Source organism: Bos indicus x Bos taurus, chromosome 2 (genome assembly GCF_003369695.1).
Source record: "Bos indicus x Bos taurus breed Angus x Brahman F1 hybrid chromosome 2, Bos_hybrid_MaternalHap_v2.0, whole genome shotgun sequence".
NCBI classification, from domain to species: domain Eukaryota; kingdom Metazoa; phylum Chordata; class Mammalia; order Artiodactyla; family Bovidae; genus Bos; species Bos indicus x Bos taurus.
In genome coordinates, this window is record NC_040077.1 from 107,284,235 (window position 1) to 107,306,479 (window position 22,245).

Genomic DNA, 22,245 nt, shown 5'->3' on the forward strand with positions numbered 1-22,245 from the left:
CATTCAGGTTGCTGGGCTGACAAAGTGCTGGCCCTGGGCAGTGGGGTGGGGTGGGGAGGTGAGAGAGGGTAGGGGGTGTTTCAAAAGGAAACGTCGAGCATGGGCTGTAGCCTACCAGGCTCCTCCGTCTGTGGGATTTTCCAGGCAAGGATACTGGAGAGGGTTGCCATTTCCTTCTCCAGGGGATCTTCCTGACTCAGGGATTGAACCCGGGTCTCCTGCATTGTAGGCAGATGCTTTACCATCTGAGCCACTAGGGAAGTTCATTAAGGAGATTACCACTGGGCAATCAACCTAGGTCAGCGGACCTGGGATAGAAGACAGTGCAGGGTAGATGAACCTGGTCCCTAGACTGGCCAAGCGGTCTCTTGGTGTTGTGAGATCCTGGACTGAGAGACATCAGAGCCCTGCAGGAGCCTGGGAATTAGGCGGGCAGGGGGAAGGGCTAGGCGTGCCTGGACAGGGAGTAGTACGCCTTGTTCTGTCCTTTACTTTCACTCCATGCTGCTGGGGACAAGATTACAGAGCCTGTTTGCTGTGGTCCTGGGTCCTCAGCACCTTCACGATCAGAGATTAGGGAGTTCTTGGCAGTGTCTGGCCTGAGTCCCAGTCCAGCATTAGGTCCTTTGGGTTGCACCTGTCTGGCTTTGCAGGCCTGCAGGTCTGCCTCTTCCTTAGCTTACATCCCCCTTCCAGGAGCCCATGAGTTAGGTATTCTCCTTCTGCTCGCCCCTCCCACCACGCTGAATCATACCCATCCCTCCACTGCATGCTTCCGTCCTTCCATCACCTCCGGGATCTGGCTTCTGACTCAGCTCCCCGCTCCTCTTTGGGGGCCCTGGCCTGGCTCCAGGACTCCGGTCAATACCTGGCTTGGGCTGAGATTTGGCCGAGGGTTGTATGTGCGTGGTGGTGGTAGTAGTGGGGGCAGTTTGCCTCAATACTGGCTCAGGGCCATTTGAAAGCCTTTTAAGGTTGGGAAGGAGGCTTGGGGCAAGGCAACTGTCAGCACTTGACTGGGAGTTCTATGTTCCGCCACATGGAACCTCCCTGCACTTTAGTTTCCTCGTTTGTAAACCAGAGATAATTATACCATCCTCACGAATGAAAGCAAATGTGTGAACGAGCTTTATGAACTGTAAAGCTGTAGACAAATGTTAGTTGTTAGCATTATTAAGGGGTGATGTTGAGCACAGGAGCATGGGTTTCCAGGAGGCTCCCAGAAAATTGCCTCTTCCTTTTCTGCTCTTCCTTCAGCCTGCCTGTGCCTTGGGGACTCCTTCCCTGCCCTCCCCAGGCCTGCGGCCCACAGCCCCTCTGTATTTCCCAGTCCCTGGGTCTTTAGCCCGCCACAGCATCTCTGTGCCTCCTCCAGCCTGGGGGGCCAGAAAGCTTCATCACATGAGTCAGCCGCACCAGGCACTGTGGCCACGGAGCAGTTCCCATAAGCCAGGCTGGCTGGACGGCCTCAGGGCTTGAGGGACAAGCACGTGAGTCTAGACGCGGCTGTCGTGGAGAAAGCAGATTTTCTTACCCTACAAGGCGCTGTTTGGTCCAGAGCAGCTGGACGGGGGCCAGTGGACCTAGAGAGCAGCAGGAATGGGCGGAACCTGTGGGTGGCACAGACATTTGGCAAGGGAGGGGGTCCCAGGCCTGGAGTCTGTGGGGATTGAGGGGGTGGGGCAAGGGAAGGGTGTCAGGCAGTGTGCTGTGGCTGGGGTTGGGAGTGTGTTGAGGGAGGGAGGGTATGGTGTCTTGTAGGAAGAGGTCTCTTGGAGCCACCTTCCTTTCTTGCTCCTTCTGGCCCCCCTTGGTAACCAGGGGTGGCTGCCCAGTGCCCTCTTGGGCTTCCTCCCCTCAACAGGACAAGCTTTTGAGATCCGACAGATCTCAGTTTCTGGTTGGGAACTTCAGGAACGGGGGTAACTGCAGAACAGAGTTGCATGGGTGCTGGATTTGCAGGGCAGAGCCTGCCCTCGCTGCCTCTGCAGCCCCACCCCAGCCCTGGTTCCCTCCCCGCCCGCCCCACCCTGCTGGATAACTCTGTGGAGACCCAGTCGTGCTCCCAAAGGGAGTGTGTGTGTTGGGGCGAGTGGTGGGGGTGTGTGGGAGGTGAAGCTAAGCATTCTCAATGCTGCCCACATCCATCACACGTGCATTTACTGAGCACCAACTGGGTGCCAAGTGCTTCATGTCTCTGAACAGTTTCTTGTGTTTGGAGAGTGCCAGATACTTTTTTACAAACCCTTTGACATTTCTCCCTTCACTTGAGCTGCATCCCACCACATACACCCCTTGGAGAGGAACATTTCCGGGAGTAACATGGCGGCTTTACAGACGGGATGATGAAAGGGTAAAGTGGCAGAGTTCCACAAGGGCAGCAGCCTTTACTGAGCATCTGTAATCTGCTTCAGAATGTTAGAAGCAACAGGTGACTTAAAGCGATGGAAACACTCACCCATGAAACATAAATTTAGCATGGAAGGCAGAATAAGGTAACATGCTGTTGTTCCGTCAGTGAGCTGTAGCCGACTGTCTGCAACCCCATAGACTGCAGCATGCCAGGCTTCCCCGTCCTTCACGTCTCCCAGAGTTTGCTCAAACTCATGTCCATTGAGTTGGTGATGCCATGCAACCATTTCATCCTCTGTCACCCCCTTCTCCTCCTGCCCTCAATCTTTCCCAGCATCAGGGTCTTTTCCAATGAATTGGCTCCTCGAATCAGGTGGCCAAAGGATTGGAGCTTCAGCATCAGTCCTTCCAATGAATATTCAGGGTTGATTTCCTTTAGGATTGACTGGTTGGATCTCCTTGCTGTGCAAGGGACTCTTCAAGAGTCTTATCCAGCACCACAGTTTGAAAGCATCAGTTCTTCGGTGCTCAGCCTTGTTTATGGTCCAGCTCTCACATCCACACATGACTACTGGAAAAACCATAGCTTTGACTATACAGACCTTTGTCAGCAAAGTGATGTCTCTGCTTTTTATGTGATCAGGTCTTGTGTTGACTGGGTTCTCATATGTAATACAACCCTGGGAGGTAGGCTTTATTATTATGCTCCTGTTGTTGTTGTTGTTCAGTCGCCCAGTCATGTCTGACTCTTTGCAACACCATGGACTGCAGCACGCCAGGCCTCTCTGTCTTTCGCCATCTCCCAAAGTTTGCCCAAGTTCATGTCCGTTGCATCAGTGATGCCATCCAGCCATCTCATCCTCTGACGCTCTCTTCTTCTGCCTGGAGTCTTTCCCAGCATCATGGACTTTTCCAGTGAGTCAGCTGTTCACATTAAATGACCAAAATACTGGCGTTTCAACTTCAGCATCAGTCCTTTCAATGAGTGCAGGCTTGATTTCCCTTAAGATTGACCGATTAGATCTCCTTGCTGTCCAAGGGACTCTCAGGAGTCTTCTCTAGGACCATAGTTCGAAGGCATCCATTCTTCAGCTCTCTGCCTTCTTTACAGTCCAACTCTTAATATGAGTTGGGAAGACCATAGCCTTGACTATATATGGACCTTTGTCAGCAGAGTAATGACTCTGCTTTTCAGCACACTGTCTAAGTTTGTCATGACCATGTTACAGATGAGGAAGTGGAGACTTGGGAAGCTTTAGCAAATTGCTCCAGAGCATCACTGATCATAGAACTTCCTGTGATGATAGAAACGTTCTTACTTGCCCTAATAGGGTAGCCACTAACTACAGGTGGCTGTTGAGGACATGAAAGGTGGCCAGTGTGACTGAAGAGCTGACTTTTTTGTTTTATTTCATTTTAGTTAAAGTGCACTGAAATTGTCTCAGGCAGCTGGTGGCTACCCTGTTGGGTGCTCAGCTCTAGGAGCAGAGGCCGCTGGAGGCCAGATCATGGTTTGAAGCCCTGTTCCTGGGTCTCCCAAGCTTGTCCTCCTAATCACTGCACTGTACCATCCCCTCTTCCGCTACCCGAAAGGGGTCAGGGTTCGAGGCACAAGGGTAAAGTTGTGCTCTGGAGCTCCCAGGGCGGGGGGCAGAGGCTGTCCATGCCCCCTGTGGGTGGGTCAGCCTGGGGGAGCGTTTCTGTGCTTCTTCTCTGGCTCCCCACCTTCCCTTCGGCTATAGTGCTGCTTTGTTTCCCTGCGTGCCTGGTGGCTGTGGTCAGCTCACCCCCACTGCAAGCTCTGGTCAGGAGGAGGGGAGACATGGGGGATTCACGCACCCAGGCCTCCATCCAGCTGCCTTCAGCCCTCCCCTCACACACAGGTCTTCTATATTTGAGTCTACGGTTCTAGCATTTTCCAGCTGAGCCTTGGCCCCAGCTGGTGGTGTGTTCTCGTCTACAACGCAAGGATCACTTTGTAACTCCTGGGCTACTTTCATTGGTAAGATTTGTGAGGGTCTGTGGGGCTAATGATTAGGCTAAGGACATTTGGGCCAGAAGATAAGGCTTAACAAAGCTCATTCTGGTCCTACCAATAGGACCAACACTATCATAATAGGGAAGAAGTGGTTTATTGGAGGTCATCAGTGTAAAAAGAGAGGAAGAAGAAATCATGGTGCCAACATCTGCTCCCCCACCACCCCCCTGCTTCTTCTGGCCCCTGGTCTTGGTCTGTTGCTCCAGAATCACAAGTTTTCCTTGGGAAGGCAGCAGCTGCCCATGGAGGGGACCTTGAAATGCCACACGGCCCTTCTGTCCATCTTTGCCAGCGATTTGGACAGCATCTAAGAAAGCAGTGTGGTCCCTTGACCTGACTCAGCCCACTGCCACACTGCTCTCTACCGGAAGCAAGTTGCCCCACAAAAGCTGCTATCCCAGAGTGGGAGTCATCACGCACAGCTGGCAGAAGAATGAGGGGGTGTCCAGTGGTTAGGACTCTGTGCTTTCACCACTGAAGGCCCTGGGTTCGATCCCTGGTCGGAGAACTAAGATCCCACAAGCCATGCGGTGTGGCCAAAAAAAAAAAAAAAGAACGGGGACCTCATCCACCGTTAGTGCCAATTTATCTAAACTTGCGGCAGCCCCAAGTACGGAATTAACCGCTTCCATAGCTAGGTCAGGCCGACCACGTGAAATTCTCTCCGCTTCCAGATCCATTTTAAGCCAAAACAGAAACACTCTCAGCACAGCCCTTCTCCTTCTCTAAGTGGGGACACTTCCTGGCAGCGCCTGTGGACGCTCCCAGCTGCAGGCCAGCCTGTATCCTCCCTTCCCTCACTTCCTCGGCGGGGTTACCCAGCAGACATTTAGAGGAATCACCTCTAGAGGACCTCCCGAGACAGTGCGTGTGAAGAGTGGGCTGTGAACAACCTGACCACATATGTCAGTGCTGTGAGCGTCCGGCACGTTACCCCTTCCTCAGGTACCTCCCAGAGCTCCCCTTTGCCCTCAGAGTGAAGGCTGCACCCCTGAAGCAGACCTTGACCCCCTGGGCCTGAGCATGACCCCGCAATGGCCAGAGACACTGACACTGTCACGTCCCACTTCTTTCTTCTTTACCTAGTTTTGAGCCAGAAGGATGAGCTATAGTTCACTGCACACGCTTTCTGCCTTTGAGCATTTGCTCAGCTGGTTTCCTCTGCCAGGAATGCTTTTTCCTACTTAAACCAAACTCTGAATTCTAATACCACCCTTCCATCAGTTCTCCCTTCTTCCCTGAGCCGAAAGTAACATCCTGTTCTCTGTATTCATCTGGCCCTTATCAGTAAGCCCCACTCTTGCCACCGTATTCATGCTTGATATTATGTCGTGTGGGTATCTGGTTTGTCATCTCAAGCAGCTGGAAGTTTCTTGAGGACACCACTCTTTTCTTCACCCCTGCCAGCCCTTCCAGTCATACCTGGAGGCCCTCCTGGACAGCCAGGACTGGAGTGGACCACCGAGATGGCAGTGAGGGTAGAAGCTTTCACAAACCCCTGGAAAAGCCTAGGTCACGTGCAGAGGCTGGGCGGGATGCGAATCTGCCAAGGGTAGTGAGGATCTGCCTGAGAGTGGAGGTTGGGATGGCAGTAGAGACCATAGAGTAGTGGCCCCAGGTGTGGACCCCAGACCAGGAGCATCATCATCACCTGGGGACGTGTTAGAGATGGAGGGTAAGAGCCCCAGCCAGACATACAGCATTAGAAACTCTGGGGCTGTGACCCAGTGAGCTGGGGTTTAAGAAGCTCTCCACATGATTCTGGTGCCAGGTGAACTCTGAGAAGCACCACCGTGAGTCAGGGGCCTTGTGCCAGGTGAGAGGCCAGTGAAGCCAGTCCTCCAAGGTTTGGAGCTTAGCCTTGAAGTTTGTTGGCCGGCTGAGGTGGGACTTAGTGATACCACTTCTTCGGGTTGTCCTCATCCACTGAGGGTCCTGGGGTCCCTAAATGTTTCTATGCATAAGAATCTCCCTGGGGATATGCCATTTAAAAAAATTTCTCCTGTTTCAGGAAATCTAATTTTTCGGGTCAGAAATCTATAATTTAAATAGGCTGCCAGGTGGTCCTGATATGGGTGGTTCAGGACCACTTTGAGAAGCTCTGATGTAGAGGCTTTTCATGTAGGTGGCTGTGACTGTGTCTATACCAGCAACACCTCTGGGGATGTTGAGATGCACTGGTCTTAAGAGGGAGAGCTCCCCGACTTGTGGGCTTCCTAATTCCCAACCCAGGAATCGAACCGGGGTCTCCTGAGTTGCAGGCAAATTCTTTATTAGCTAAGCTACCCAGGAAGCCACTAAGGGACTTGAAAGTGAAAGTGAAAGTCACTCAGTCATGTCCTACTCTTTGCGACCCCATGGACTATAGAGTCCATGGAATTCTCTAGGCTAGAATACTGAAGTGGGTAGCCTTTCCCTTCTCCAGGGGATCTTCCCAACCCAGGGATCGAACCCAGGTCTACTGCATTGCAGGCAGATTCTTTACCAGCTGAGCCACAAGGGAAGCCCAAGAATACTGGAGTGGGTAGCCTACTCCTTCTCCAGTGGATTTTCCCGACCCAGGAATCAACCGGGGTCTCATGCTTTGCAGGTGGATTCCTGAATCCCTTGATCACCCCATGCCCCAGGTGCTATTCCCCCAGCCACCACCAGGGGTCTCGGGCTCCCTGCAAACCCTGCTGGTCAAGCTCTAATTTCTGCAGTCTCTCTTTGGGCACTTGAGCTACCTCAGTGCTGTTCAACCTGCAGGTGACCCCAGAGGTCACCAGACTCCACGGAGAGGAGGGGGATGCCTGCCTCCAGGGGCTATGCCTGTGATCTCGGCATCAACTAGTGCTCAAACCCTGAGCAGATGCTCATCAAGTGCCATCCTGACTTCCCTCTCCCATCTCCATGTCAGGACAGCCAACCTGAATGGTGGGCCCTCCCCCCTTCTTCACTGGCAGCGCTGGGAAACACAGGTCATAGCTTGGGAATGTGGCCGCAGGGCGGGGGTGATTGCTGGCGGGAGAAGGCCATGTGACCTCTCCTCAACAGCTCCCCTGCTCTGCTGCTCTGTCTCCGAGCCCCATGCCCATCCAAGTGCAGATGGGTGCTAGTGGTGAGGGGTCACTGTGGGCAGCGGCCTCTGTCCTCCTGACTTGTCGGCTCTGGTGGGCAGAGAGGGTGAGGGATGTCGCCAACAGGTCCCTGGTAGAGCCGGTAGAGGAGGGGGCTGGGTGCAAGGCTCAGGAACCCACGGTCGCTGCGGGGCCACACCTGCCATGGCAGGACTGGAGAGGCAGAGTGGGGACTCTGGGCCCCTCAAGTAGAAGTCAAAGGTCCCGACAGCTCTCTGATCCTCAGCACCATGGAAGACTGGGCACGGCCCAGCTCTAGTGGTTGAGGCTTGGTGGTGTGGATTCCAGCATCAGGGAGCTTAGCCATTTAATGGTCAGGGAAAAGGGCATCATAGGGGCCGTTTGCCGTCAGTACCTCCTGTGGTGGACACGGCAAGACAAATGGGTCAGATGCGGGCATCTTGACTGCTGCAGCCAAGTGTCACTCTTCCCCTGGGGACTGAGCGCCCCCCCCCCCCACCCTTTGAGCCGAGGCACCATTAAGGGGGTTTCTCATTTGTCAGGGTCCAGAAGCCGTAAGGAGAGAAAAGGCAGATCCCGCCGCTTGGGAATGATCAGGGTGGCTAAATAGGGAGGCCGCTCTGCCCCTCCCCTCTCCTCCCCCTCCGCTCCAGGGCCCAGGCACCACCTCCCCCGGCCAGCTGCCTGCCTGCCACCCAGCCTGTCCCGGCCAGGCCAGTCCCTACCTCCTCCTTCCCCCTCCCCAGGCTCCTTCCCCTCCCCCTGGACCTCGTGCAGAGCCTCAGCAGAGTGAGTGGGGCTGGGCAGGCTGGGCTCCCGCTCCCTGGGGAGCCAGAGGGGTGGGCAGTGGGCAGGCCACAGGAGGCCTGGTGCCAGGACAGAGCCTTCAGGACAAGCGCCGGCTGGGGTCCGTGTGCAGAGTCTCGTGGGGTAAGTTGGGGTGCAAGCCCTGCCCCTGGGCGAAGCCAAAGGGGCTTGGGGTGGGGGACCAGGAGGAGGGGCCAGGGGGCTGTGGCAGATTCATGTCTGTATTTGGCAGTCGGATTGGAGCCAGCTCAGTGAGGCTGGGCCCTTGGCCAGTTGCAGGGGAGGGCGTCAGGGCCCTGGGGACACCCCTCTCCCGAAGCAGTGCTGGTGCCCCCTCCTCTTCCCCTGAGCCGCCCTTCTCTGTGGATGACTCAAAACTCTGCCTTCCTGGCCCCTGAGAGTTTGGGGGTTTGTACTCCAGGGCTGGGGCCAACAGGTGCCCCTGGGGTATCTGGGGCAGGAAGCTGAGAAGGGAGTGGGGGAAGGGCTGGCTGGACAGTGCCGCCTCATGGGCCTTGGCACTGAGGTCAGGATGGGGCTTGTCCGAGGTGTGTGTTCCTCTGCACCAGGCCCAGCTCACCCGAGAAACGGGTTTCCTGGTTGTGCCACTCTGGGGTCCAGAGCCATGACCTACCTGAACTGGGGGCCTGCAGTTCAATGCTGGGTTCCCTGCTCCAGTGGAATCCCAAATCTCCCACAAGGTCCAGGAACGGCCCCTCTGGGGCCTGAATTCTTTGCCCCAGGCCATTCCCTGTGGTTGCCCCACTCAAGAGGATCAGCAGGGTCAGGGTTGGGAGCTTCTGGCAGATCACGAGTCCAGGGCTCTGTGACAGGAAACACCTGGGCAAGGTCACAGCGAGTGAGTAGGAGCCCCGGGATGTGAAGTCAGGGCAGGGCTGGCCTTCTGAGCTTCCTTGGCTCCTGGGCCTTTACGGAGCCATGTCAACTCCTGGGCTCTGCGACTTTGCAGACCTTATCAGGTCCTTGACCCCAGACTATTCCACTAGCTGTCTCAGTCTCCCTGCCCACCCCACTTTCTTCCAGACATCCCTATGGCACTGTTTCTCCTCTGTCTCTCCTCCAGGTGGGTCAACATCTCCTTTCAGCAGTCCTATCACCTCTGACGAGGAGTATCTGAGCCCCCCAGAGGAGTTCCCGGAACCCGGGGAGACCTGGCCCCGAGCCCCCACCATGAAGCTCAGTCCTGGCCAGAATCGCCGTTCCTCCGACACTGGCTCCAAGGCGCCCCCTACTTTCAAGGTCAGACCCCCTAAGGCCAGCCCCCAGCTTCCTATTCCTTTGTGTGGCCCTTTGTTCTTGGGACCACACCAGGCTCCAGCAAGGCCTGGGGCTTTGTCCCATCAACCCTTCTTACCCAGAGTCGGTCTCCATCAGACTGGTGTGGAAGAGACCTCTGACCCAGGGTCCCCCTCCCCTAGGAGCCAAAGCTGGGCCCTGTCTCACCTGACACCTCGGGGTCCCCTGCAGGTCTCACTTATGGACCAGTCAGTAAGGGAAGGCCAAGACGTCACCATGAGCATCCGTGTGCAGGGCGAACCCAAGCCGGTGGTCTCCTGGTGAGTAGCAGCCCCTGACTACCATCTTCCAGCTTTGCCGGCTCTGGGCTGGGCCCTGTGAAGCCTGGCTTTGGGTGGGGGGTCAGTGAACCCTTTGTGGAATTCAGTCTGTCCGAAGGGGCATCATCCCAGGCACAGTGGGACCCCAGGCTACCATCCCAGGCTACCCGCACCGTGGCCCCACCCCTGCCCTGGTGTTCACACTCATTCAGGGCTTCCCCTCTGCGAAGGGTTTGGGTAACAGATGGTCTCCTGTCTGTCCACTTGGCGTGAATGACCCTGTGTCCTCTCGCTCCTGAAGAAGCTTCCCAACCCTCATCCCAACCTCAGCCCTGTTGTTTGACAACAGGGTGACTTTTTTGAGGCCTGTGCTGTGCCCAGCCCTGCACTGGGCCCACACTTAATTTGTTTCTGAGCTGCCAGTGTCCAGAGTTAAACTTGGGCCTTAGCTGCAGGGCTTCGTCTCAGGTGCCATTTGATGACTCATTTGGCTTAGGTTTCTATTGGTTTGGGTTCTCTTTTTCACTTTTAAATGATTATCTAGTCCCCAGTGTAGTTTTTTAACACTAAATTATTTCCTATTCCTTTTGGGAAGTGAGAAAGCTATCTCTCCATTAACATAAGTTAAAACAAGACAAAAATCTAAGGATTATCAAGAGCTGAATAGCTTGGTGTTACTCTTAACTGCAATTGCCCGGAAAATCCCATGGACAGAGGAGCCTGGCGGGCTACAGTCCACAGGGCCACAAAGAGTTGGATGCCCCTAAACGCACACACACACACACACACACACACACACATATGCAGTTAGGTTCCAAGAAGGGAGTGACCCAGGTGGGCAGAGGGTGTCTGGAAGTTCCTGGGGGGCAGGGGGCAGTGGTGGGATTGCGAGTCAAGGTGAAAAGCAAGCCCTGTAACCCAGGGGTACCCATGCCCAGTGAGACATATCTGGGGAGCGGACGAATGATGTTGGGGTGGGAGGCCTGCTTGGCTTTGCAGCCCCATGCTCGCAGGGCCCGGGGACTGAGTTCTCACCCTTCTGACAGGCTGAGAAACCGTCAGCCTGTGCGCCCAGACCAGCGGCGCTTTGCTGAGGAGGCAGAGGATGGGCTCTGCCGGCTTCGGATCCTGGCTGCCGAGCGGGGCGACGCTGGCTTCTACACCTGCAAGGCGGTTAACGAGTATGGCGCTCGACAGTGTGAGGCGCGCCTGGAGGTCAGAGGTGAGTACCTCACACTCTCTACAAACCCCTCACCCTGGCCCTGGCCTCATCCCTGCCCGGTTGCCAATTTTCACACAAGCTTAGTTAATGGCTTTCCACAACTGAAAGGGCCTTCGAGGTCCCCAGGTTCAGCTGCTCATGCTGTAGTGAGTAAACTGAGACCCAGAGAGGGGAGGCAATTTGCCCTAGGTCACACAGCAAATTATTGAGCGCTCAGCTTACTACACAGTACTGCTTTCCCTACCCTCCATCACGCCTGCTCCGGTGCCAGCTCGAGAGACCCTGCTTCCTGTCGCCGGCGGTCCTCATCTCACACTCTTCTAAGCCTTGGTCACCTTGCCAGGCCCCTTCCTCACACCCACTCCCTGCTCCTCTCTTGCTTCTTCCACCCATCCCATTGCTGTGTGGACGATACCGTGGTTGGGGGTGGCAGTGGGGAGTGTTTGATAGTCGGACCCGTCCGGAGGGGCCCTTGGAGTGACTTGGGCATGGAGCGTTGCAGGGACCCGGGGGTCGCCAGGGTGAGCAGAGCTGGGAAGACACGGAGAGGACTGGGCCCCCGGAGTTGGGGCGTAAGGACAGGTGGCCTCTAGGCCTCAGGACAGCAGGTGGCCCCTTGGGGCTGATGCTTTTCCTCCCCAGGGCAGGCCCTCTGCCTCACCTTCTACTCCCCACCTTCCCTGTGGGCAGTTCAGGGCCAGGAACCCCTCTCCCCAGCTCCACACTCAGCCACCACCCCCTCCTCCTGGCAGAGGCCAGCTCTGAGGAGCCCCCCAGCTCCCTATTGGAGCATGGACCCTGAGAGTCATGGTCACCTCCTCAGTCCCCATGCGCTTAGTGACCATGCCCATGCCTCCTGGTGCCTGGGGCTGCCACCTCTTCCATCTCTGAATTCTTTAGCTCTCCTCCTGCCCACCTCCCCAGCCCAGCCCCCTTCCCTGTCCTGCTCCTTCCCCCACCCGGCCCCCGCCCCCCAGGATCTGGCTCTGCCTTGCTTCTCTGTGTTAACCCACGTCTTGGTGCTTCTCTCTTTGGGATTCCTCCCAGTGTCCCCCAGGCGGTTGGGGTTCTCCTGACGCCTAGGAATGCCTTCTTCTTGGTTGCCCAGGGCCTCTGCCTGCCCAGGAACCCTGGAGACCTGGCCTCTGGCTGACTGCCGCCCCCTCCCCCCAGGGCCAACCTGGGCGGGGAGCCGAAAGTAGCAATGCCGCCCTGGCAGTCTTAAGAGGGGCCCTAGCCAGGTCTGCGTGCGTGTGCGTGCCTGTGCGTGCGTGTGCGTGTGCTGCACTAACCTGCCGCTTGCTGACTGAGGTTTTTGTCTGTACACAGGCGAGTGAGCTCAGGGGGCCGCCTGCGCTCCCCCCCGCTACCCTCCGAGCCGCGCCCCTGTCTCAGGCACCTCTCGGACCTCGCTGTGTTTCACTGCCTCCTGCCCACAGACCCTGCCGGCCCGGACCCTGTCCCAGCCTCCCCTCCCCTCCCCACCCACGCAGCGTCCTGGGACAGCCCATGAGCCCTTATGGACCCCCCTCCCCAAGCGGACACATGGTCGGGCAGGCTGGGAGCTCCCCCACGGACTGGGTGCCAGGAGGGGAGGGCGGCTGTGAGGGGTATCAAGACCACCCCCCAGTCTCTCCCCGAAGGGGAGCACCCAGCGAGTGCATGTGCTGCCTCTGCTATAGGCCCTGTCTGTCTTTCTGTTTGTCTGTCTGTGTGTCTGTGACAGTCAGGGAAGGATGCCCTCCAGCTGGCGTGGGGTCAGGCAAAGGGGGAGAGGACATGGCCTGGCGTCCGTAGGATAGAGGGAACCAGAGGGGCAGGGGGCTGTGGGCAAGGGGCTCAGGGGGCACTGACCATTCCAGAAATGGGTTTCAAATGGCACAATCCTTTCTATTTCACAAGAGACCAAAAGCCAGAGGCCCTTGGCCCTGTGCTGATGAGGAGGCCTGGCTGAAGCCTGGCCGTGGGCGGCAGGCTTAGGGCCCTTCGGGGCTCCCTTGTTCACTATCAGGGCCAGGGATGCTCTATTTGAGAATGAGAGTTAGCCAGGCTTGGCGCAGGAGTAGGGGCCTGCTGTAGTGGGTGTGGACATATTCAGAAATACCTGTTTCTTAGTTCAAATAAAGTCCAGTTTGTACCCAGCTGGTGTGCTGTGTCTTCTTTTTCCGCCGCCGTCTCTGTCCCCATGTGGCCCTCTCGGTTTTCATGCCCTTGATTCCCTCCCGCTTCCCCCGAGTTCCCCCTCTCTGGCCCAGGTGGGATGGCCATGCGGAAGCCAGGCCTGGGAGCCCCTTGCTATCTTGGCCTGCTGGGCGGGCGGGCTTTCCCTGTCTCCAAAGGAACAAAATGCATCTCTCTCTCTGTGTCTGTCTGTCTGTCTCTCTGTGTGTGTGCGTGTGTGTCTCCCTCGGCCCGTGTTTCTCTGCTCCGTGTGTGCCCCCTGTGGCTGCTTCCCCCACCCAGCACACCCTGAAAGCCGGTCCCTGGCCGTGCTGGCCCCTCTGCAGGACGTGGACGTGGGGGCCGGGGAGATGGCGCTGTTTGAGTGCCTGGTGGCGGGTCCCACCGACGTGGAGGTAGACTGGCTGTGCCGAGGCCGCCTGCTGCAGCCTGCACTACTCAAATGCAAGATGCATTTCGATGGCCGCAAATGCAAGCTGCTGCTCACCTCTGTGCATGAGGACGACAGCGGCGTCTACACCTGCAAGCTCAGCACGGCCAAAGGTAACTGCCCACTTGGGCCCTAGGGCTGCTGCCGGCTCCCAAGAGCTGGAGGGAGGGGAGTGGAAGTGTAGGAGCCCCGATGGTGCTGGTGCTGAATAAGACGACCAGAAAACGGGCCTCCATCTCTGGGGAGAAGAGCAGTGGGGTGAGAGAGTGCAGTACACCTGCCTCCTTCAAGGCAGCACCGGCAGTCACACCTGGCACAAAGCAGGTGTTTGACACGGTGTCAGTGTTCACTGTCGTTCCTGTTGGGGAGCCCACTGCCAGCGTGTAGCAACCACACCTGGACTGGGGTTCCAGTTCTTGCCTGGCCATATGGCAGCTGCGTAACTGGACAAGTCACTTCATTTCTCAGAGTTTTAGGCCATTCGCCTGTAAACAGGGATTGTGGTAATGCCTGCCTCGTAGCAGGAGCGATAGGGCTAATGAGATAATGTATGGATGGACAAAGCTAAGCACCTGGCGAAGATGGCGCCTAATGAATGTCTGCTGTTATTAATGACATCTCTGGCCTGGTCCCCGTCCTTGTGTGAGGAGCTGAGATAATGCCTCATCTGGTTGTGCTGATGTGCACCTAAAGGGGACACTGAGGCCTTTGTAAGCAGGAAGGGATCAGGTCAGCGTCAGGGGCTGCTGTTTCCCCAGAAGATTCTGCGTGCAGTGGTAGTGTGGGGCACAGGGGCATGTGCTCTGGGTCTGGGACGGGGGCGAGGGAGTGTGGGCACGACCTGGCCATAGAGGAGAGTTCCAAGGGTAGGGGGAAGGGGTGTGGAGGACGGAGTGGGCTTGGCTTTAGGCCCTTCTCTTAGAGCTGTGCTGAGGTTCACCCTGGGTGGGCAGGACGAGGTGAGGAGGGCAGAGCCAGGCCATGCCCTGGTCTCCCACGTACCCCCACTGACTGCCCCAGCAGTCTGCTCCCTACTCTCGCTGCCTACCAGCCTCTGGAGAAGGTTCGGCCTCTTGATCTTGCCCGTGGTCTCAGACTGGTGCCCCGGGACCTGGCTGGGCTCTTCACAGGCTCCAATTTTTGCCCAAGCTCCTTTTACCTGCCTAGCACAAGGGCGAGACTGGTGGGTTGGGGCGCCCAGGGCTCCACAGCCTTCCCTGCCTCAGTGCTGACCCCTCCCTGCCAGATGAACTGACCTGCAGTGCCCGGCTGACCGTGCGACCCTCGCTGGCACCCCTGTTCACGCGGCTGCTGGAGGACGTGGAAGTGCTGGAGGGCCGCGCTGCCCGCTTCGACTGCAAGATTAGCGGGAGCCCGCCCCCCTCCGTTACCTGGACTCACTTTGGTATGGCCCTCCACCCCGCAGATGTCGGGAGGGGGACCTCCGAGGGGTCAGAGGGCAGGGCCACTGTCTGAGGCTGCCGCCTGACCCCCATCCCTCGCAGGCCACCCCGTGGAGGAGAGCGAGAACGTGCGGCTGCGGCAGGACGGGGGCCTGCATTCGCTGCACATCGCACACGTGGGCAGTGAGGATGAGGGGCTCTACGCGGTCAGTGCTGCCAACACCCACGGCCAGGCCCACTGCTCAGCCCAGCTCTACGTGGAGGAGCCTCGGACGGCCGCCACCGGCCCTAGGTACCACCCCGGGACCCCCCCTGCCCCCGTGCAGCCAGGGCTGCCTCCGGGGGCCCCAGCCCTGTGGTAGGAGGTGCGACTCCAGGCCCCTGGGCCACTGTGTGGTTCTTACAGCTCCAAGCTGGAGAAGATGCCCTCCATCCCCGAGGAGCCCGAGCAGGGTGAGCTGGAGCGGCTGTCCATGCCCGACTTCCTGCGGCCGCTGCAGGATCTGGACGTGGGACTGGCCAAGGAGGCCATGCTGGAGTGCCAGGTGACCGGCCTGCCCTACCCCACCATCAGCTGGTTCCACAACGGCCACCGCATCCAGAGCAGCGACGACCGACGCATGACGCAGTGTACGTGTCCGGGAAGGGACGCTGGGGCTGTCCCCTCCAGCACCCTCTTTGCTTGCAAGAGCCCATCCCCTCTGCCCACCCTTGGGCCTGCCTTCTCTCACCTGATCAGGGATGGGGTGCCTGGGAGCCCACAGAGGCTATGGGGTCACAGCCTCCTGCCTTGAGCCCACCCGGCCCCCATCTGCTGGGTCACCACTCTCGGCCTCAGAGGCCTGTTAGCACTTACTGGCCCAGCAGTCCAGCCTGCTACTGACTGTGGCAAGTTACAGAACTCTCCAAGCCTCAGTTTCCTCATCTGTGGTAGGCTTGTTGTGGGAATTGAATCAGTTAATACACAGAGAGCACGTAGGGCGAATAGCAAGGGGCCACTGAGTGTTAAATGTCACTGTTACGGCTGCTGTTGTTACCATTACCATCATCCTTGTCGATAAAGTGATGCTTCTCACACCCTCCTGGAGAAATTCCAGTGAAAATCCTGACGTGGATAGCATCTGCATCAAAAGGATGCTTGGTCCAGGGTTGTTCAATAACAAATAAAGAAGAAAGAACAGCAGGAAAATTACAGAGGGACACATTTGGGTTGGTGTCCTCCTCCTCCTCCTACTAAGTCGCTTCAGTCGTGTCCGACTCTGTGCGACCCCATAGACAGCAGCCCACTAGGCTCCCCCGTCCCTGGGATTCTCCAGGCAAGAACACTGGAGTGGGTTGCCATTTCCTTCTCCAATGCATGAAAGCGAAAAGTGAAAGTGAAGTCGCTTAGTCGTGTCCGACTCTTAGTGACCCCATGGACCGCAGCCTACCAGGGTCCTCCACCATGGGATTCTCCAGGCAAGAGTACTGGAGTGGGGTGCCATCGCCTTCTCCAGGTGTCCTCCTAGCCTGGGGTATTTTCTCAAGGAGTATCTCAGTTCCATCCTTGAAGGAATCTGAGCCTCGTGTGAGAAGGTCTAGCTACGCCCTCTCAGACAGTGCCACCCCGCAACCCGTGATGGGTTCCTCTAACTGCTGCTGCAATGTGACAAAACTCACCTTTGGTAGGCACTTCTTGAGTGCCAGGCCCTGATGCTAAAGGCCTGACATGAGAATCCCACGTTCCTCACCACAGAACTGTAAGGCAAGTATTATGGTCCCTGTTTACAGACGGGAAAACTGAGGCTTGCAGAGGAACAGAGATTTACCTAAAGGTAGACAAATACCATCCGACTGCCTAACCAGGACATCTCCTGTCACCCGTGCTCCACTCACCCCTCCCATCCCCAGTGTCACCACCTTGGCTCTGACTCTCCCCTCAATCCCCATCCACCACTGTCTTTGCTCAGCCCACAGGCTTCCCATCTCCCAATCTGCTCTGAGGCCCAGGCTGAGCGTCTGTCTCAGGATCTGAGCCGGCGCCTCTGTTTCTGTCTGTATCTGGGGTCAGCAGTGGTGTTGGGCTTCTCTTCCTTTATAAATAGTGTCAGCAGAGATAAATGAATGGGTGGCTGTTCTGGGCAGAGATAACCTCTAAGAGCGGGGAGGGGTGTTTGGGGACGGCCCTGACGTCGAGGAGGAAGGACAGTGCACATCTCTTCCCCTTCATGTCCCTCTGGGGGATGGCCTCCTCACCATCATTCAGGAGGCACAGTGTAGGGAGAGAGCTTGGGAATCCAAGGGAACCAAGTTCGAGCCATGGCTTCATTGTCTATTAGTGGTGTGACCTTGGGACAAGTCTGTTAGTGTCTCTGACCTCATTGGTAACATGAGGACACTCTTGCAGGGTTGTTGAAAGGATATGGAGAAAGACATGCACGTCAAATATCTGGCATGGACTGGGCACAGTGCAAACAAATGTTATTGTAATTTATAATCTAATGTACTTGGCACTTACTGCATACAAGGCATTCAGTACTAAGCCTGGTGGGACAAATCAGCTCTGTCTTCAAGGAGCTTACGGGAGGCGGGGTGCATGCAAGAAGAGGAAGGACCACCCGAAGCAGTGTGGGCCGGGTGCTGGGGGTCCTGGGGAGGTAGTCAGAGATGGAGGGGCAGAGGGGACCAGGGGCATGGAGAGGAGTGCCCAGGGCTGGCACTCACTAAACTATATCTTGAAGGAGAAGGAGGCTTCAGGTAAGAGAACAGTCCAGAAGAGAGGAATTTTGTGAGCAGAGACCTGGAGATGGGACTCATGTGGCTTGTTTAGGGACCTGATGGTGGGTCAGAGTCAGGACATGGAAGAATAGCAGGAGACAGGGGTGGATGAGTTTGGACTGAGGGCTTTTGGAGGCCACCTGTTTGGCAGTAGGTGCCATGAAGGTCCTCACGTGGAGAGATCACATGTGATCACATGAGGCTGGTGGGGTGTGGCTCACGCAAGTGGAGGCTTTGATGGGCTCTGAGCTGGAGATGGGATGGGCAGTGGCTCTGAGGATGGAAAAGAGGGAACTGTCTGGGGTAGGAACCTGCAGAGGGTGAAGTGTAGTGGAGGACGATGAGGAGGTCTGGACCTGAGTGCTGGAGCACCAGGCAGGAGGGGCGGGGCTGCAGGTGTGGACGGGCAGCCTGGACCTAGAGTGTGGCTCCCTTCTGTGTCTGCCCTGCCCTTCTCTCCCACCTATAGCGGATTGTGGGGGGTTGGGGGTGAAGGACCAGGCCTGGATGGCATGGGCCCACCCTCCGGAGTATCTTTCCAGCTCAGGCCCAGTGTCATGTCCCTCCCCGCCCCCAGACAGGGATGTCCATAGCTTGGTGTTCCCTGCCGTGGGACCTCAGCATGCTGGTGTCTACAAGAGCGTCATTGCTAACAAGCTGGGCAAAGCCGCCTGCTATGCTCATCTCTACGTCACAGGTGAGGCAGGTACCCTCCGGTCAGCTGGGTACATAGCCTAGCCTCTGGCCCACCTGGGGACCTGGGTGAGGGCAGGGCCTCTGCACCAGCTCTCTTTCCCCTCCATTCTCTGGGGAGCCACCTGGCCTTGCCTGTGCCCATGGGGCTTTACCTCCAGCCTGTGCCCCAAGGCTTGGCGATCCCGTGGGGTGCTGGGGCCCTAAAGGACCCCCATGGACGGTGGACCTCTGGCTTTCAGATGTGGTTCCAGGCCCCCCAGACGGCGCCCCTCAGGTAGTGGCTGTGACCGGGAGGATGATCACGCTTGCATGGAACCCCCCGAGGAGTCTGGACATGGCTATCGGTGGGTCCCGGCCACATGGGGGCATGGGTGGGGGGGGGCATGGACAAGACAAGCTCAGGCAGGGCACCGGGGCGGGGGCCAGGAGAGGAAGGCAAGGCCAATGGGGATATACAGGTCAGAGTGGGAGTGGATGGAGCGTTGAAAATAGGACAGAAGTGGCTTTGCGGGCCCCCTCCCCACGGTTGACAGAGCCCTGGTGCTGGGTCAGGGGAGGAGGCAAAGCAGGGGCTGCCGTGTTGCCTTCCCTTCTCAGAGGGACCGGGTGCCTGGGTGGTGGTTCTTCCCCGTGCACAGCATTCTCCTGCTCTGTGCCTCAGTCTGTCTACCTCAGGTGGTAGCAAGGAATTAGAGCTAAGTTAAGCTCCCTCCCCGCCTGTAACTGGACCGCATGCCTGACACCTCATGGGCCCTGAGCCTTCCCCCGCCTGTGGCTGGGCAGGAGCAGGTGGGGAAATGGGCAGAAGTGACAGGAGAAACTGAGGCAGGTCCTCAGACCAGACTGATGATGAGACCCTGGGTCCCGAACCAGCAGAACGGGGGCGGGGAGCACCCCAACCAGGCCCGCCTCTAGCAGCTGCCTCCCCGCTAGACCCAGACGCCCTGACCTACACCGTGCAGCACCAGGTGCTGGGCTCAGACCAGTGGACGGCGCTGGTCACGGGCCTGCGGCAGCCCGGGTGGGCAGCCACCGGATTGCGAAAGGGGGTCCAGCACGTCTTCCGGGTTCTCAGCACCACCATCAAGAGCAGCAGCAAGCCCTCGCCCCCGTCCGAGCCCACGCAGCTGCTGGAGCGTGGTGAGCCTGGTGTTCCTGGAGGGGGGCGGGCAAGAGCCATCAGGCCAGGGGACAGGGTGTCCGTGGAGGAGGCTCCAGGGCTGATGTGGATGCAATAACTGGCAGGATTGGCATGGCTACACACGACCCCTACCTGTCAAGAGTGCTTCCTTCTCACTCCTGAAAGCTGCACGCACCAAAGTTGAGGCTGAGGCTCTGGGTCAGAGGAGGTGGGGGTCCAATCTCAGCTCTGCCGCTCCTGGCTGAGTTCCCTAGACGAGTTGCTAAACCTCTCTGAGCCTTGGCTTCCTCGTCTATAAAAAAAAAATGGAGCTCACGCGGTGATGGGGGGTGGATTCCGAGAGCAGTGGGTGCTGAGGCCCAGCACTGAGCCAGCCCTCCCGTTCGCAGGCCCGCCCCTGGAGGAGGCGCCCGCTGTGCTGGACAAGCCAGACGTCGTGTATGTGGTGGAGGGCCAGCCCACCAGTGTCACCGTCACCTTCAACCACGTGGAGGCCCAGGTTGTCTGGAGGAGGTGAGCCCGCCTTGCCGACCCTACTCCTCACATGAGGTGCCTGGCTTCAGCTGGCCAGGCTGACCTCCCTGAGGCTGAATCCTGGGTGACTGCCCTGTTCTGTGTCCCTCAGCTGCCGAGGAGCCCTCCTAGAGGCCCGGCCAGGTGTGTTTGAGCTGAGCCAGCCGGATGACGACCAGTACTCTCTTAGGATCTGCCGGGTGAGCCGCCGGGACCTGGGAGCCCTCACTTGCACTGCCCGCAACCGCCACGGCACACAGGCCTGCTCAGTCACCCTGGAGCTGGCAGGTGGGTGACCGCGGCCTCTTTACCTCTCCCTGCTCTGAGGCCCACAGCCCTCTCCTCACCCCCCAGATGTACACACCCACCTGACAATCCCAGGTGCCTCTGCTTAGGCTTGTCCATCTAATGGCTATAATAACTGCAGCAGTAGTAACAATAACAGTACTAGTACTAATAAGATATTTATTGAGAACCTGTATGTGCTAGGCTTGGTGCTGAGTACCTTACATTTATTATTTGTTTCATATTTAGATCAACCCTGTTAGATGGAATCAGCTATTACCTGCATTTTACAGATGGGGAAACTGAGGCCCAGAGAATGTGCTAAGTAACAGGCCTAGAGTCACACAATGTAATAAATCAGGAGCTGAGATTCAAGGCTGGATGCCCTACTCCAAAGCCAGACAGTGTTCCTAGCTCCTGTGTTAAATATAGCAGGAAATAGTACTTCCAGAATAACAAACTGGGGTGGGGCTGGGGGCAGGGTGGAGCAGTGCAGGGGGATGAAGGTGGAGAAAAAGGCCCAAGTGAGAGCATCTTATCACCAGACTCCCAGCTCTGGGATCCTGGCTGCTGCCCTTTTGCACAAGCCTGTGTGACAGGCTCTGTGTCACAGAGCCTCCCAACCTTTGCAGTGAGGTTTCTCCTTTCAAGATGCAGTCTCTCAGACCGTAGCCTGCATTAAGTAGTAATTGTCTTGTTTTCCAGTTTGTTAATTAACTCTAGACACATGTACCTGCCACTCAGAACTTTGGATCAGCGTGAGCTAAGCAGTTACCTGCTGAGTAGATAAGATTCCAAGCAAATGCAAAGAAAGTTACATTTTAGTTAGCACAGGCCACCCTATCACGGGATAAATGTACATCTTCTGGTGCTTTAAAAAATTGTTGAAGTCAACTTGAAACTTTCTGATCCTTTTGACCTTAGTAGACTGACCCCTGCCACCACCTCCACCCCATACCCAGCAGACTAGGGACCAGATTCCTAGAGGGTAGGATGGGCAGCTTTAAAGTGGGAGAGAGGTGGCCGTAGGGTATGTGAGGAGGAGATATGGGGGCCCTACTGGCCCTGCTGTGGATGGTGGCTGGGGTGGAGCCACTGATGGTCTGGGTTGCTGGTTTCCCTTTTCTGTGTCTTCCCCTCTGCCTCGCATCCTCCCACCCTACCCCACCCCACCCCCCGCCTGCACTTCCCACTCAGCCACCCCTTTGCTTCTTGGTTGTGATTTTTTCGGTTTTTTGGGGGGATTTTTTGGTCATACTGCTTGGCTTGTGGGATCTCAGTTTCCCAACCAGGGATCAAACCTGGGCCCCTGGAAGCAGAGTCCTGACCCCTAGACCACCAGGGAAGTCCCAACCACTGGCTCCTTATTAGTAGCACCTGTAGGATTCATCTTTCTTTCCAGGTGTAGGAAGAGCCCTGGGGTTTGGGGAGGCCCTGGATACTGAGAGAGCAGCAGCCAGCCTGATGGGACAGTGACTGAGGGAGACGGAGTCCCATCTGGCCAGGGCTAGAGCGGGCCTGGGCTTGGATCCACACCCCTTCCTGTTGTGCCCACCCCCGTCCCCCAGGCAGGTGGAATGGTCCCTTCCCTCCACACCCGGGCCATGGATGCATTTTCCCCAGGATGCTGTCCCTTTTGTTCTGTGCAGAAGTCGAGCTATGTGCCTGCGGCTGGGTGGTGCTCCCTGCCCAGCACTCCTGCTTTCCCCCCTACTCCCCTTAAAGCCCAGATCCTCAAACACTCAGAAAGGAGGGGGAGGGCA

General features: G+C 57.3%; 1 protein-coding gene across 13 annotated transcripts in view; it reads left to right on the forward strand.

Moving 5' to 3' along the window:
• Positions 1 to 22,245, forward strand: part of SPEG (striated muscle enriched protein kinase) — a 58,755-nt gene that overhangs the window by 17,957 nt on the left and 18,553 nt on the right. For 7 of the 13 annotated variants that reach the window (XM_027514163.1, XM_027514181.1, XM_027514171.1 and 4 more), the window contains 12 exons: positions 9,362 to 9,537; positions 9,766 to 9,854; positions 10,901 to 11,076; positions 13,540 to 13,800; positions 14,934 to 15,092; positions 15,193 to 15,382; positions 15,497 to 15,720; positions 18,425 to 18,544; positions 18,783 to 18,887; positions 19,477 to 19,683; positions 20,074 to 20,197; positions 20,310 to 20,485. In XM_027514163.1, coding sequence (XP_027369964.1) covers positions 9,362 to 9,537; positions 9,766 to 9,854; positions 10,901 to 11,076; positions 13,540 to 13,800; positions 14,934 to 15,092; positions 15,193 to 15,382; positions 15,497 to 15,720; positions 18,425 to 18,544; positions 18,783 to 18,887; positions 19,477 to 19,683; positions 20,074 to 20,197; positions 20,310 to 20,485 — 2,007 coding nt within the window. The other 6 variants (XM_027514256.1, XM_027514228.1, XM_027514246.1 and 3 more) reach the window with 6 other exon arrangements.